At 33.0% G+C, this 17,710-nt stretch overlaps 1 protein-coding gene across 1 annotated transcript in view; it reads left to right on the top strand.

The window, feature by feature from the left end:
* LOC143640502 (roundabout homolog 2-like) overlaps nt 1–17,710 on the top strand; it is a 131,509-nt gene that overhangs the window by 22,748 nt on the left and 91,051 nt on the right. Inside the window, 5 exon segments of the mRNA XM_077108265.1 lie at nt 3,443–3,469; nt 8,884–8,934; nt 10,379–10,503; nt 15,698–15,982; nt 16,384–16,509. Coding sequence (XP_076964380.1) covers nt 3,443–3,469; nt 8,884–8,934; nt 10,379–10,503; nt 15,698–15,982; nt 16,384–16,509 — 614 coding nt within the window.

The following is a 17,710-nucleotide window of genomic DNA, read 5'->3' as shown; positions in this document are numbered from 1 at the left end:
CAATTATAAGAGCAAAAAAAGAACTTATCATAGCCTACTATTCATATATATTTTGAAAATATAATATTACAATAATAAAGAATCACAATATAAATAAGATCCCCATATGAATATATATATATATATATATATATATATATATATATATATATATATATATATATATATGTAAAAACAGTATGCTTTACTGCAATAGCACATTCTACATAAATCAAACCTTAACAAAAATAATCTCAGCTACTTAGCTAGGGCCCTACTCAAAATAAATTTAAACCTGTTAGGGTGTTTATTGGTGAAGAGTCCTTGCTTCCCCAATGCTGAAGTATAACACTAGATAAGTTCTCCAAAGCAGGTTTCGAGCAGAAAGTAGAAGGTTTATTAAAGGACAGTAGAAAAGACTTCTCTCAAGAAGACAAAGGGGACCAAAGTGGTAGAATCCATGAAAGAGATTTTTTTAAAAAACTTTGAAAAAATTTAAGGTCTTATTACCTTTTTTAGAGCTAAGGTCTTCCTTCAGCTATCCTGCATTCCTGTCACATTGCTGTCCTTTGTTCTGTTATCTTGCAGTGTTGGAATGTAGGTGGGAAGACCCAAAGTATGGAGGACAGGTGGGCTGAAGGAGTAATCTGGGCAGGAAGGGCTTTTGGATTAGCATCTCCATGTTTGTTGTGAGCTGCTTCATTAAAATTTCCTTGGGGTGGGCTTAGGGCCTTAGGGACATTTTCAATTCCCCTTATCCTGGACTCCATCCTCAATATGGAGTTTTGATTGATTTTACTGGAAATTAGACCCAATTTACCTAACTACATAAACTACCTATTCATAAATCTGGCTCCACTACCAAGGATATGGCTAAGTAGTAAAGTATCTTTGAATTCACCTAATTTCAAAAAAATAATAATAATAATAATAATAATATATAATAATAATAATAATTATTATTATTATAATACTAATAATATAATATATAATAATTATTAATTATAATAATAATATTAATAAAACTGATGAGGCATGAGTGGAGTGATTTACTCTTCACTTAAATGGTGTAGTCTATTTCAGTGTGAACTGCAGCCTTTTAGAAGGAAAAAAAAAATAGGAGAGAGGAGCAAAAGGAAAAGGGAAAGAAGCAGATCAGCAGACCAAAATTAAACAAAAAACCTTGGATGTTCTATTTTTTTTTAATAAATTGTTTTTGAATCCTAGACAGAGTATTAAGGACAATAGATATTATGACCTTCAAATTATCTTCAAAGGAGGGAGGGATAAAGCAGGTGAGAGAGAGAAAGAGATAAAATCATAAAGTGGGTAAATGAGAGAAGATATTCAATGCTGAAGTTATGTTCAATTACATTTTGATCATAATTTACATTAAATATTATCTCTAACAGCAACAATTCATCTGAAACTGACAATATTTCATACTTTCTAGAATTTGTAAGTGGACCTATTTAAAATAATATCATCCTACAGACATTTAAACAGTTTCTGAGACATTATATTCAGTCTTCCATTTTTAATAATCAGCAAAGGCTCTGTCAAAATAAATTATTATTAAGACATTTGTTTTTTAACAAAACATTAAAAATAGAAGATTTAATATAATCAAATACAATATGTACATAGTGAAAAATATACGACATACCACCCATTCAGTTGTATTGCATGTTATTTGACAGCATTAAACATAATAATCTAGTTGTGATATTGTGACTTATGTCTGCATCTTGTGAAGATTAAATTTATTAGTTATTGGTCAAAATAAATTCCAGGAGTAGAAAAAGGAGTATGGCAAATCCATTGAACAGAGGTTTCCATGTGTTTGACATTCTGCCATTCTCAGTTCTCAGTGGTTCTTGGCTGCCCAATTCCTTATGTTCTATCATCCAAGTGTTAAACCACTGCACCAATTAGAGATTCTTCCCAGAGAGGTGTGCTCAGAACTAACTGCTGAGTATAGAGTCTTGAACATTAAAAAAACTAAACAGATACATGAGGTGGGAGGGAAAGGGAGAAGAAAAGGAAATTGCATGGTAATGGAGGGAGACCCTCATTGTTATACAAAATTACATATAAGAGGTTGTGAGGGGAATGGGAAAATTAACAAGGAGAGAAATGAATTATAGTAAATGGGGTAGGGAGAGAAGATAGGAGGGGAGGGGAGGGCAGATAGTAGAGGATAGGAAAGGTAGCAGAATACAACAATCACTAATAGGGCATTATGTAAAAATGTGGATGTGTAACCTATGTGATTCTGCAATCTGTATTTGGGGTAAAATTGGGAGTTCATAACCATCTTGAATCTAATGTATGAAATATGATATGTCAAGAGCTTTATAATGTTTTGAACAACCAATAAAAAAAAACTCTTATATACTTTCTTGTTTTGCATTCTAGCCCCTTGCCTTCACCCATGAATGTATTGTCCATCAGCCCTTTCTTTAATCAGTTACTATGGAATATTTTATCTCTGTGAGACATACATATAAATGATTTTAAAAAATAAGGAAAAATTGATTTAATTCAAGGACAATTTTGTGTTTATCCTTTCACTTGACTTTAGAGATAATAAAAATGAACTATGCAAGTCACTTCAGTGCAGAGTTCTAATATATCCATATTTGGAATGGTGCATTTTTAAACTTCATACTTCTTCATTCATTCATGACTTACAAATGAAATAGCTCTCATAGTTGGTAGGTTTGCACTTTTAGTACAATCACATTAAGCTGACTTTCTTTTTCTTCTACTACTTCTTTTTTTTAACAGCCATTCTTTGCAAAACCTATGCACTTAATTTGAAAATATCTGTTGGTCTTTGAACTTGACAAGAATAGTACATTTCCCATTATCATTTCTCATTGTGATTGATATCCATCTGCTTGTAGAAAACTGCTAACTCGGAATGTGCTATGCCCTTCAAATATTTTGGAAGAAGGCCAAGCCAGAGAAAAGCCTTTCAAAACTTTTATAGTTAATTGATAGATGGCTTACTCTCAGAATGGATTTCCCTTCAGCTAGTAATTTGCCTTCTAGCAACTGCTGCTCCAGATGAGAAGCAAATAAAATTTGCCAAACCACAGATACCAAGCATTACATGTCTGATTTGTGATATTTTCTACATATTTTCCTCCAAAAATAACCTGTCTTCCACCTTTTTAAGTTTTCACATTCTCATCCTTTTATAACTTAAAGAACAAGGGATTTTGAATGAGTAATAGAATATGTATTTATCTTTTGTTTCTATTTTTGACATTTCATGTATGAGCTAATAATCATACATGAAAGAGCAAAGAGATTTCATTAGGGCTTTTTACCTCGAAGGTCTTATAACAATTATTTTAAAAATTCTTATGTTGGCCTTGCTTATATTTTGGTTTTCATACAGATTTCTTAGTAAGTCTTATAATATTATAGTATAAAAACTGTGGAAGGTAATCAGAAGGAAGGAAAGGAAAGGGATATCATAAAAATAGAGAAAAGACCCAGAAGACTAGAGCAAGGGAATATGGAGAGAGGAGAGAAAAGAGAGGTAAAGAAGATAGGTTTGAAGGAATGGAGCAGACCAAATTGTGAGCAGACCAAGTTCTGCATGTATAAATATATCACAATGAATTCCATTATTATGTAAAACTATAATATACCAATAGAAAAGTGAAAACTAAACCAAATAGAATTCAAGCAATGTGACTTGATTTGCAAAATGTAGTCTGAAGTGTATATGTACTTTTTCACTACTTGGTAATATGTATGTAGTCTCAAATCTATATTTACAGTCTCTAATTGTTGATTTATGATAAAACACTTTTTTGTACAATCAGGTTCCACTTTGAGTCAATATTTAAATTATTTTATAGCACAATTATTTCAAAATTCAGTTGTGGTCATAATTAAATATTTGGTGGAATTTTCCTACATTAGAAAACATATTTTCAATGCAGCTGGATTGACTGTAAGATTGTAGACCAGGCTAAATTTTTTCTCAGGCCTCCTTTTTCCTACTTCTTCATTTCTGTTTATCCACTAGAGGAAGGAAAAAGAAGATGTTAAATAGTGTAAGTGCAGAATTACTTCACAAGGTGTGATCCAAACTCTGGGTAGGATGCCTTAGCTAACTCTATGTAGGCCAAACATTACTCATTGACTCATACTATAGCTCCTTTGGAACTTGCCATTATTACAGAAAATTATACTTGAAGACTTAGAAAAGAAACAACAACAACAACAAAAACTGCTCATCACTGTTAATACTTTCTTTTAGGTGTCAGCGGGTATAACAGATGTATCAGAGAACAGTAATGGATTAAATTTTAGATTAAATATCAAGAATCAAATGTATATCTATATATTCATATCATCTGGAAGGAAAATCTGGACTAAACATGTTTTGCCTCTTCACATAGGAGAAAGTAGAGGATCCTCTGAGACAATGTTACACATCAACTTATAATTTTATATCTGCATATTAATCACTTACTTAAACTCTTCAGATATAAATACACATCTCAGGTTTTGACCCATAGCAATAAGTGTAGCTGCAAGAACTAAAAGCATCTCTGTGTATCATATCCTAAATGAAATAATATCATACTTCTATAAGCAACATGAAGCGCCATCTACCTTAATTTTCACTGAGCACTATCAATCTCCATATCACTGCCAATGGGGGTCCTGTTTGCTCAACATATTCAGTCCTTAAACTATTATAAACAATAAAAAAAAAGTTGTAGAAATTTAGATAGAAAATATTAAGTGGTTTTGAATTTGAAGTAAATATTTGATAATATCTGTAATAATTTTTGTGAATAGAAAAAAGAACAATGTAAGTTTGGAAAAAATCTATATAGCTTTGATTAGGTTCATATAAATATATCAGTATAAATGTATATAACTGTATTATAATCTTTATGATAAATGCACAGTATTTTTCAAACTTCTGCTATCCATTTTTCTATTTGTGATTACTGAAGTCATCAAATTTTAATGAAAATAAATGTAATTTTCCAGAAGTATAAAGGGTAAGTTATGTTTTCTGAATATTATTTCTGAGGTTAACATTTTATGAAACTCAGTAAATATAAACAATTCGTGAGTGAGCAAATTTGAAAATGCTAAACACCTCACACATAGGTTTTATAACTGGTGGTGAAATAAGTTACTTGACAGTACTATCCAAAAGCAGCTAAAATATTTGATGGAATTTTTATACTCTGATTATCTGGGGTGAGTTAATGCTTATTAAAAAGGATTAATATGCTTTCATATTTGCCAAATAAGCATATCAGGAAAGAGAATGAGAATTGGCTGCAAGAATTTGGAGTAGGAAAATGTGAACTACTAGAGATAGGCACTCCGAAAGCTACATTACCTCAAAATGCCAATTTACCACATAGTTACATTTTCCTCCCAGTTCGGGCAGACATGTAGTATTAATCCTGTCAGATAGTAGTAGACTTACTTTGTATATGATATAGCTTTGAAAAATCCCACTGATATGTGGGAGAAATTTCTGGAAACATTATTAGTATTCAGTTCATTTTTGGTCAAAACTTCTATATGTTATGCCTTGTAAGCTTTTAATTTGAGATTCCACACAGACTTCTGATTAAGAGCTTGTAATAATTAAGTTACTCCAAATTTATTTCTGATTAGTACAAAGTTACTGCACTGTGATTTCAAAATTATAAAAAAATTAACAAGAAAAAGTTTATTCACCAACGATCTATCACCCCCTCACCCCACTTTCTTTCACCTTCAAGTTAAACTTTTCTTATAAATGAGGACTACCTCAAAATAGCTTGTAGTATGCAATGGCATTTTTTTTTATGTTACACATGCCCGTACACACACACACACACACACACACACACACACACACACACATACTTGCACGTTTATATACACACAAACATTCACCAAAATGCTATATATTATTTCCATTTTAGAAGTTTTAGTTGTTCATTCTAATTTGTAATCTCCTTTGATGGCCTTATAGACTAAGTTACTCTTGTTCTACTTTTCAAAATGAACTTAATCTAAATATTTTGAAGCAAAACATTAAAAAAAGAAGTGTGAAAAGATGTCCCCTTTCTTCCCTCACTTTAAAAACACAGCTAACCAGTGTCAGTAAGAGAAAATATGTGTTTGTGTTCTCTTCCTCCTCCTACTCTACTTTCCTTCTTCCTCTTTTCCTCGCCCACCTCCTTCTTCTGTGACAGAAAAATGCAAAATGAAAGATTCCTGTGTATACTAAATTTTATGGAGCCCATTTTAAGTTATTCAGGCATTCACATAATGTTCTGTGAAGTTTTTCCTATGTTAGTGGGCATGCAGAGATAGAGATGAATGACATTATAGAATATTTGACAAACTATTAGCAGTCTAGAATCCTTTGAGAAACACGTGTTAATGACAACTAGGACACAAATAAAATGGATATGTCCTGAATACTGAATGTGAAATGCTTTGAAATTAATTATTTTGCTTCCAAATTTAGCTCTCAACTGGCAGATATGGACCATCCCATGTGGTCTATATTCTAGCACATCTGCAAATTAACCTTAATAAATGATATATTTTGATAGTATTTTGAGTGTTATGTCATACTATTTTAAACTTCACATTTGATGAAAATATGCCATTGGTTATCTCATAGAGTTAAGTACAACGCAATTTTTGAGACTCTGCTTCAGCTTCTTTTCTTTGCTTTGCTATACTTTATTCCTATGGCAGTATCAGAAATTCTGGATGATGAAATAAAAGTCATCTAAATTAGGGAGAACTATGTGGCATCTCACATATCTCTTAAACAGCACATTTTTGAGATGCAGCCCATCAGAACCTGCTTATTTGCATATTTGCAATGATGTTCACAGCATTATCTTAACTCCCTTTTGGCAGAGTAAAACAATCACTTGATATTCCATTAAAGTGCCACATAACTGGAAAGTCACATCAGATGGAAAGCTAATTAGCTGTACCACTTTCACATTGTGAAAATGCATTTTTGCATGTGTGTGTCCTAATCAGGCCTTTATTGAATACCTCTAGTGCTCAATTTTTTTTGCATTAATTGTTTCAGATTAATTCTTTTGTGTTCTAAGCAATTAATAAGAGGCACAATGTGATACAGTTGCACTGCTGATTCATGACTCCCAGCCCTGAAGTCACTCTGTAGTGATCAGTATTTTTTCATCATCTCTGCGGAGCTATCTACTGCCAATTCTGGGCAGATGTTAAGGTTTTGTCAGGATTGATTTACAATGCATTTGAGGTGTTACCTGAAAAAATGATAAGGTTGTATATTTCAGATCCCAGTTTGAAGGCCCTTATTTATTTTACTGTCTTGAAATCCTGATGGACCCTTGGAATTATGTTCATATTTCCTGGTAGTGTCATGAAAAGTAATGTTACTAGATGACCTTTCATATGGGCCTAGGAAACAGTGCTTGGAAACTTACAAAATTTAAAGAGTTATCATATTTAATAGCTCAAACTTGAAAAGCAGAAGAATTTTGGAGAACCATTAAATTAAAAAGTATTCAAACAATTTGTCTATCTTAAGTGGAAATATGCTTGTTTACTTGAAATATGAATTCTTTCATTAAAATTTTAGTAAATTTCACTTTTAGTCGCCAAGCAACAACTTTTAATAGACATAATTATTCTGTTCCAAAGACAAGATGTATTGTTTTCACAACTGTGAAAAATGGTATTTTTCTTTCATTCCCAGGGATTGATTTAACTGACCCTTGCTGTTTGTTTTGTTTTGATTTGATTTTAGAATTCCAAGTTTATTGCAATTTTGTAATCTGTAAGTTTCTTAACAAATACCTTGTCCATAATTTTCTAGTTAAATAATTTAGTGGCAAAACTTGATACAAACTAGTGTGAAGCTATTTTAGACTTTATAATCATTCATATTCAGTTTTCATTGGACAAATATTACATAAATTTGAGTGCAATTTGCTACTTCAAACATTATAGTATGAAAAGTATATTACCTTTCTCGGGTATGAATCATTTTGAAGTCTAAATACATTTGGCTTCAACAGTTTGGGATAAGGTGATGGCCCACAACTGATATTTACATTCTTTGTCTGTTCCTGGAAGTCCACTTGCTCAATGTTAGCTTTGTGGAGTGGAAGACATTGAGTGGAGGGAGTGGCTTCATTGACCTTGGTTCTATTAGATACTAGTGGACATTGTTAATAAGTCACACAGTTTTGTAGAAAATTTTAACTTGTGATCATTACATATAATTGGAGTCTATTTAGTATAAATTGGTTAAATTTTTATTTTCATGAATATGCTATTCTCTATTAGTTACAGTTTACATCTACTGTAATTATACCTATTCAATTCATAATAACTATTAGCATACTTAAAAGGATCTGTGATGATAAGCAATGTGTAATAACAGTTACCTGTTTTTCTTATCTTGTTGGAAAGACATTACCTGTTAAAACTCTCCTGTTTCAATTTCTAGTATATATTTTGCTTTATGCCTTCTAATTAAGACAGTTTTATGTTATTATTAGCAGTTTTATTTGATAACTCTTCATTAATGCTGTGTCAATCATCCAGGATTACTAGGTCCACCACTTATAATAGTGTTTGATGTTTAAATCCAAATTGTCACTTTTATTTATCCATACTTTTGACTTGAAGAAACTTGAAATATTCTATTAAAGTTGGAGCAAGTGATAACTTTGCCCTGAGCCAAACCACTGTTTTTTACTATCTCCACAATTATGTTAATTATATTTTGTTAAAATTCCCATAGGCTTAGTTCTAAACTGAGGTCCAATATGAGTTGTTATGAATTGTAATTAATATTGACAACTTGTGTGTGTACATGCCTTTCTGTTTTTTTGTGTTTTTTTTTACAGTTACATTTCAAAGAGGAGATGGAGGAATAATGAGCAATGGAAGGTATGCTAAGGAGATTCTTTATTAGTATTTTTAATCAGGACTAGAAAAACTCTGTAGTAAGAAGCTATTATTGTGATAAATGATCACTTATAAGTCTGAGAATTCTAGGAGGAGTTAAATGGCTTACTACTAGGTTTAATGATCTATCTGTTGTGCACTTTAGAGGAATCAAGTCCAGATGTTTCATATCTCCCAGATGCCCCTGAAGAAATTAGTGGTAAATATCACAAGGAATGTGTTCATTTGTTAGCAGGATGTTTATTGCATTAATTAGACATTAGCAAATGAAGTTGCTGTTGTTTAAGACTCCTTATTGGCTCACACTAAATTGCTGTGAGTGAACAATTACATATAATCGATCACAAAGTAAATGATTCATGGATGATGAATAGGCTGTAGATTGATAGGACTGGATTCCACAACTTTGGATACTCAATTGAAATTGATAAAAGCTGATAACAAACCCATATATCCTCATCTATTTTCCCTTTGCCAATATGGAGATTGTAATTAGGCTCTGGTAATAACTTCCAATCTCCCATTTAATCAATATTTTAGCAAAAAGAGATTAAGTCTAATGAGAACTAGTGGATGTAGCAAGGAAGCAGTTGAATCTTCTTATTGCAGTTCCCATAGAAACACATGTTTCTCTTAGGTATTATACCAGAAGGGGTCTATCAACAACAACAACAAAAAGGTACAATGATTATAGATGTTCTATTTCTTTGTAAATATGTTAATAACTTGGAAAGGAATCAAAATCCCATTTTAACATTAAAGAACGGAATTCTTTATTAAATATGATGTGAAGGAAATTTTCCCTGTAGACTATACTCACATGCTGGAGCAGATCACAGGTGTCTTTTATTGCCTTCAGAAAAACACTTAATAGCCCCCTGATATTTTTCCATTTAAAGAACTTGGAAATGTGCTATTGATGGAACAGTATAAGTACTGTTCATTAATTTCTTTCAAGTTCTTTGCCTCTAAATCAAACATGAAGGCTCACAATAAGGGTGACAGGTTAGAGAGGACAGATTCATGTTGGGACTGCAGTTACTGGGAACAAAATAACCCAAAGTCCTGGAAATGGCTAATACCAAGAAGCCATTCTGAAAGATTGTTCCCTTGAGGTGTCAATTTATCATCAAACCTCGTGTGGGGTTACTACTATGGCCAATTCCCACCAGTTTCAGGGCAGAAGTCTGATTTCTTGTGGAGTTTGACAGGATCCCAGGCAAAGAGACTTCTTCCACTGACAGGGTTGATCAATATATAGCCTTAATGAATTGCCAAAGTTCTTTAATTTTGAGAGCCTACACATTTTAATTCTAAATTCAATTAAAATCTTCTTAAATTCCTTAATCCTTTCTAGTGCATGAGACAGGCATCAAAATCTTTCATTGAGCTCCATAGTCTGATTTCCTTTTCATTTCTGTTGTAGCCGCCCAGGCCTTCTAAATGCGGGTGATCCCAGCTATCCATGGCTTGATGATTCATGGCCAGCCACAACCTTGCCAGTGAACAACAGCAATAGTGGCCCAAATGAAATTGGAAATTTTGGGCCTGCAGGTAAGTTGTATTTTTCGAAATAATGTTGTTTTTAATTTTGTTTTTGATTCTGTTTTCATTTTCCAGATATTTTTAAGAGATGGAGAGTATTTCTTCCATAGTTAAAAGAATAAAGCACATATATTAATATTGCTGTATGTTTCCAAAATATTTTATTATAAAATTAGTGTGTCTATAATACCTTAAAAAATAAAGTAAAGAAGGTCATTATTAATGTGGAAGTATCCATAATACATTTTGTTTTTAGGAATATCAGTACAAGGTAACTAAAATCAGGGAATATACTGTTAATTAGGGTTTATGCTTTTGGAACAAATACTTCATTTTTCAAAATCTTATTCAACATGTATTTATTGAGTACCTCCTGTGTACCTGGCACTATGGCAGTCAGAAAGAATATAATATTGGTATAAATAGTGATCATCCTTTATCCCATTTTATTTCATGTGAGGAAGACAGTTAACTAGATGGGGTGGCATGTTCAGAGAGAACTTTCTATTCTACAATCATTAATTGCTATTCCAAAGCAAAGATAAAACAGTGCAAAGTGGCTGACACGATAAAACCTCCAAAATTTCACGCTAAACTCCCCTCCATAGGTTTTTCTAAAGAGACAGAGTTGTATCTAATATAAATAATGACTGCTTCCTCCCAAATGCACTTTTTCTTCTGGTCAATTGGATAGGTTAGTTTAGATAAAGATGAGAGGAGTAGAGAATTCCCTGATTGGCTCAGCAATTATACATAAGTTTTCTCCTGGTACAATACTATGCAGACAGTAAATGGACTTGAACTGCCTTATCAGTACCCTGATAAAAAAGGCTGAAATAAAGGCTGCTAGAAATAAGAGACTAGAAATAAGAGAGACATTGGGCTGGGGTTGTGGTTAAATGGTAGAGCTTTTGCCTAGCACATGTGAGGCCCTGGGTTCAAACCTAAAAATAACAAAATAATAAAGGTATTATTGTTGTCCATCTACAATGAAAAAAATTAAAAGACAAAATGACAGACATTCAATCTTTTTAAGAAATTAATAGGAGACTGTGGATGTAGCTTATTGGTAGAGGACTTCTCCAGCATGACCAGGGGCCTAAGTTGATTACCCAGCACTGAAAGGGAGGGTAGGTGAGGGGATAAGAAGGAAGGGAAAGACGGAACTTCCTAACGGTTGAGTTCAACGATGTTAGAAAGCACAAAGGGACAAGAAAGAAAAGATGTTCTAAGTCACATTAAGAGTTTAAACTTTGTCCAGAGGGTAATCAGAAATTATTGGTGAATTTTTAAGAGGAGAATGCTGAGATGTAAACACTTTTAAATCATTCAGGCTTCTTCTGGGTGGAGAATGGAAAAAGTAGAAAACTGGAGTGAGGAATTCGGAGATTCTTGTAAAGCAAAGCAAATTTAGATAGACACACTAGAAGATTTCCACACTTGGAGAATTAATTCGGAAGACCCAGGGCTGTGCTAAACTGTTCCAGTTCTACTAAAAGCTGCAGTGGATTTCACATGTATGACTATATAAGCATATACACTTAGAAAGAAGGGCTGGGCCTGTGGCTCAGTGGTAGAGTGCTCACCTAGTATGGGTGAGACATAGGGTTCCATCCTCAGCACCACATAAAAATCAATAAATAAAAATAAAGGCATTGTGTCCACCTACATCTAAAAAAAATTTTAAAAAAAATTGGAGTAATTATGGATCCTTGCATTTTCTCTTCAAGATGGATTAACAATGTATTTGCATATAAAGTAATACCTCAAATTATAAAGTTACTAAGTATTTCAAGCCTGATTTCTATGAATATCATTTCAATTAACTCCTTTTCCTTCTTGAAAATAAAATATAAAGATAACCATCCCTACCTCGTAGGTGTGTAATAAGAATTAAATGGAAGACAATATATAGTTTTCACACAGAGCTTAACTGCATAATCAACTCCCAAAGGTATCAGATTAAATGAGAAAATACAAAGAAAGCTGTAAGTTTCTTTGACTTCCTGCTTTCTCTCTGTATGCCTTTACTGTCGCCTGGGAAGTTTGTGTGTCTGAGTATTCCCAACCAAGGAAACAGATCATCTTTCCCCTAAAATGCAGATTGATTTTTGCCTAAAGGAATTCTGTTCCCAAAGTTTTTATCAGTCAATAATAACTTCCTATTTTACACTTTGTATTAGAACATCACAAGGTTCTATCTTTGTATCAAGAGATACATGCCTCAGATGGAGAAAACATTTTCTTTTTCTGTTGGCTAGCAAGCTAAATTAACATCTAAAATATCTTAGTCCAATTTAACTGAAGGTAGAATGCAGGGTTTTTCTTCCATTTGTACCTTATTTTTATGGCATGAATATCAAGGCCAAGACAAAGTTTTTCCAGTTTCTACCCACTCTCTTTTCAATTTGATAGTCATTTAAACACTTGTGCCAGAAATACTGTAGGACATTTTTGTATATTTAAATTTATGTCTTTTGCATAATTGTGAAATACATAAACATATTTACATGTTTAAAGTCAAGAGACTAGAGTTAAGCAAGATAATTTGAGAAGTGGATATAGAATGCACGTCTGGTAGATTTTTAATGCCTCTGCTATTTTATTTATACTGCTGTGTAGTCTGAAGTTGGGTTCATATGTATGATTTTATAACCACATTCACTTAGAAAAATAAGCATGGATACTGACATTTTCCATTTACAAATAGAATACCAATATATGAATGTAATGAAAATCATATTTTGAAAAATGAAAAAATTAATTATCTCATAATTTTGCATTTTACCAATGCAAACTATGAGAAATGCATTTAAACATTCCATCAGCAAGTGCTTACTCTCATAACAGTAGGTGAGGAATTATGGTAATGAAAGCATATATCCAATAGGCTCCTGTTCTCAAGTAACTTATGATGCCATGAGGAAGGCAGTCCTTCATACAAATAATTACATTGGGCAAAAATAAAATAAATCCATGAATACAAATAAAGCCAAGGTACTCAAAAGCTGCACCACTAATCCAAACTGGAGTCAAGGTTTCTCGAATTCATAGGTTTCCAAAACAAATGTTAACAAGTGCCAGTCAGACAGCATTAAGGTTGGCGGGGACAGCAAGAAATATTAAATGAAAAGTCCTTCCTAATGATGGCCGCACTTATTCAGAGCCAGCTTGTTGAATGGAGGGCTAGTCCAGAGTTCCAGAGTATTTCGTGTTATAAGATTCTCCTCCACATACAGATATTCATGTGTGATCCTCCAATGTTTCAGTGTTGGATATAATTTAATTTAGTTTTTGAAAATGTGGGAGTGATCAAATAATATTTGAAGACAATACATGCAGCCCAAAAATCAATATAGAAGCACTTAGGCTGGAAGGCTGACTATAATTTCATCTAGCAGAGAAAGAGAGATACTCTATTTCCAGAGCCATAACTTTAGTGTTTAATTGTTAGTAATATTATGTAGAATTATATTCTTGGACAATATTGTTCCATTTTTTAATTGTTTGAGCACAGAACCCTTTCAATAACATGTAACTGAAGGGACTCTGGAGAACCTTAAGTTCAAGATATGAGAAACTGAGGTCCACGTAGGAGAAACATTTCTATTCAATTAATATTCAAATATTCAGCAGTGAGAGATAGGTGGAGAGAGCCCAAAAACTTATGCAAAAAAAAAAGATCTGGTGGGGTTTTTTTGCCAATTTTTGATATAGTCTTAAATATTCAAGGTTCTGAGAATTAAAAAAAATGATACTAATACTTGAGAATGAACAATGTTTCTTAAAATCAGATTCTATAATTATTAATAACAAATAAATAATGACAGAAAAACAATTTTGATATTCTGAAATCCAAAAACAATTTCTTGCTTATGCAACCTAGCATAATTTAAAATGTGAATATGTGTAACAGTCTCACTGAGATGCCTTTAAAATCTTTACTTCAATAAACATCCACATATTTGTAAAACAGGTTGGTATTCCAGACTTTCAAAACTTCAGAAAGAGTGAAATTGCACACTGTACACAATATATTATAAATTTCTTGTCACTGTTGTTAATGAAGATTTTTTTTTAGTATTTATAAAATTCCAAAGAAAAGCTAATACTTCTGTAAGCACTTTTATTTCAAGTACTATGGGCATTATCAAATCTAAAAGTTTTAAAGACAGTTGAAATGTCTTATAATGAAGAGATCAAGTGGTTTCATGACCTCAAGTCCTATGAAGTGATATTTTCAGAACATACATTATTCAGGACTGCACTATAATTAGATTTATCTTAACTGTACATGATTAATACTAGAGTTAGTGATTTCTCTTTTAGATTCACTTAGTGTCTTTCTTCTGAAAAGGGAAAAGAGCTCAGGAGCGAGGTGGCAGATCTGAATTATAAAGCATCCTGTAAAGATAATTCAGCATACCAAAATGATAAATGGACCGATTGATATTCAGTGTTGTTCCTGAAGTTTAATTTTACTCTTGCTGTATTACAACGTGAAACTGTAATTCTCCACTTCTAAGTGTTGATAGCATAAATTAAACTCACTGATCACTAAGGTTGCTTTTTCTATAGTTAAATCCTGCTATATTATGGAAATGACTTATTCATGAAATTTTTCCTTTGTTATGCAAGAAAAAAAGAACACATTTTCTACCATCAGTTCTCCATTTCTGCAGTTATAAAATCAGATCACATAAATGTCAAGTAAAAACTTCAGAAAAATGGATTTCAAAATCAGGGTCGTATAATTTTGGAAATTTTTGCAACTATTTAGCAGCCATATTCCATATCTTTGGGGATGAAGTGGAAAGAGCTGTTTTCAGGCACAATTTGTAGATTCCCTCTGTTCATTGCTGCTGTATCTTGCTACCACTTTCCTTGATTCTCAAACATAGTGAACAACTGAAAGCATGTTTCAGTAGTGAAATATCCCAAATTTTTCATTCCTGGTTAGAGGAAATGGGGGAAGGGATGTGTTAAGCAGTGAGACGTGAAGGACGAGCAGTAGGCCTGCCTGTCATTGAGGTTGATAGCTTGGCGATGGTTGTATATCATCTACCCTTCATTGGTTCATGAAGCCCATCTCAGCTGAAATGCAAACGTGTGGCATGACACATTTATTTTTCATCTTCAATTCTCATAGTTTTGGGCTTCCTGTGTGTCATTAAATTGTTTCATTTCCCTATGTTCATCACGGATTTGCTGCCACCAGTTCCAGGCCAAGGGGATAAAACAGCAAAGATGCTCTCATATGGAGCCATTTATAGCAGCATTGACTTCACTACCAAAACCACTTACAACAGTTCCAGCCAAATAACACAGGCTACCCCATATGCCACGACACAGATCTTGCTTTCCAATAGCATCCATGAATTGGCTGTCGATCTGCCTGATCCACAGTGGAAAAGCTCAATTCAGCAAAAAACAGATCTGATGGGATTTGGTTATTCTCTGCCCGAACAGAACAAAGGTAACAATGGTGAGTCACATTCTTCTGTCCTGAGAAGTTAACTTCATGTCATTTGTGCATGAGATAGAAATTAGTATTTGTTGTTCAATTCAGTGATGCATTACCAGGTTCACTACCTAAACTAAAAAAACATACTGGCATGTATTTAGTACCTTGAACAATTCCTACCACCACCGCCACTGCCTCCACCGCCGCTACCACACACCAACACCAATCGGGTTCATCCTTTCAGCTGTTTTTCAATATAGTGATCAGCAATCCATCTGTACTTCCATTAGGACAGGCTAGAGGAGTCATTCCTCCACTCTCCCACGACATCCGCTTCTGAGTTGCTAACTGCATGTTCTGCATGGGCTTGTGCTGTGAACTAATCACATGATACCACTATGACCTCTGACTTTAACCCTTAGCCTTACTTTACATCCCTGACTACCGATTGGCTGAGGGATTGTCTAATAGAATGCCACACAACTAGTCACAGGATTTCAGCACCACCAGCTCTCACAACAGCTCAGAAAGGAGTGGCAGTCTCTCAGGTTGGTCTCATCACAGTAAGGAGAAATATTTGTTTGTCACCAGCATATGACCTGTGTTCCCTAACAACTGATGAGGAAATATTGAATCGCAAGCCACTGTCAGGCATTTATCTTTCAAATGACAATAACATTTGATCCTGGTGAAATTATGCCTTGGTGGGGGTGGGCAATAAAAATCATTGTCATCACTTACGTACTAACTGCACAATAATGTATTGAAAGAAAAATAGTGCCATTTTACTAATTACTATTCCTTAAAGAGCAGATGAGTTCATTCCATCTTGAACCAAATATATGAGTCCAAAGAACTTTATAATAAAAAGATCATGCATGAAAGTTAACTCCAGGTCATTGATATCAAAAGATAAATTCAACTGAAATGAAAATAATCTCAGAGATGATTTCATATCGGGATGCCAATAATATAACTTCCTATTTTAGGACAACCTCTCAAATATTATGTAATAGTTATCAATTCAATGATTACTATGCTAAATATGAATGTTAATATGTGAAATTATTAATTTTTACTTCAAAAAATACAATATTTAATAACAATAACTATTTTATGCTGTCACTTTTAATATATATTTGAGAAATATCAGCTAAACCAAAAAGCGTAAGGAAAAACGCATTTTATTGGATAGAAATATATTCCTATCCTAATGAGTTATCCTCCCTTTGTATGTGAGGATATTGTATTAACGACATTGTAAATTCCACCTATTTACATCACATGCCTTTTTCTGCCTACTTCTGACTGGTTCCTGACTCCACTTACTTAATATGCTTAATTATATGCTAATTGTTTTTATGGAGTTTCTGTTTGGTTTTTTAAAATTACATATTAATAATAAAGGATTATAGTGTACTATGATACTGTGCAGTCTCCAAGGCATCAAGACTATGAAGAGTTAACTTTTTCTTATCATTAGTGTTACATTTACTAAATTACTTTTCCTCAGGAGATGGAACCTTCTCAGAATGAAAATGTTAATGCTCTCTCTTCCCTCCAAAATGAGTCATTTGCTCTTCTTGCCTATTGGTAGGATTAGGTACATTATAGAATTCAGAAAATTTTAAACATCTGTTATGAATTTAAACTGGCTTAATAATATAAGGGAATGTTTTGAATGACCTTCTATGTCATTTATGCGGGCATTTATTTATAATTAGTCCCACAATTTTTCTGAATAATTAA

The sequence above is a fragment of the Callospermophilus lateralis genome, unplaced genomic scaffold (genome assembly GCF_048772815.1).
Source record: "Callospermophilus lateralis isolate mCalLat2 unplaced genomic scaffold, mCalLat2.hap1 Scaffold_314, whole genome shotgun sequence".
In the NCBI taxonomy this organism is placed as follows: Eukaryota; Metazoa; Chordata; class Mammalia; order Rodentia; family Sciuridae; genus Callospermophilus; species Callospermophilus lateralis.
Note: the sequence above shows the minus strand (reverse complement) of the source record. Positions and strands in the feature narration are given on the sequence as shown.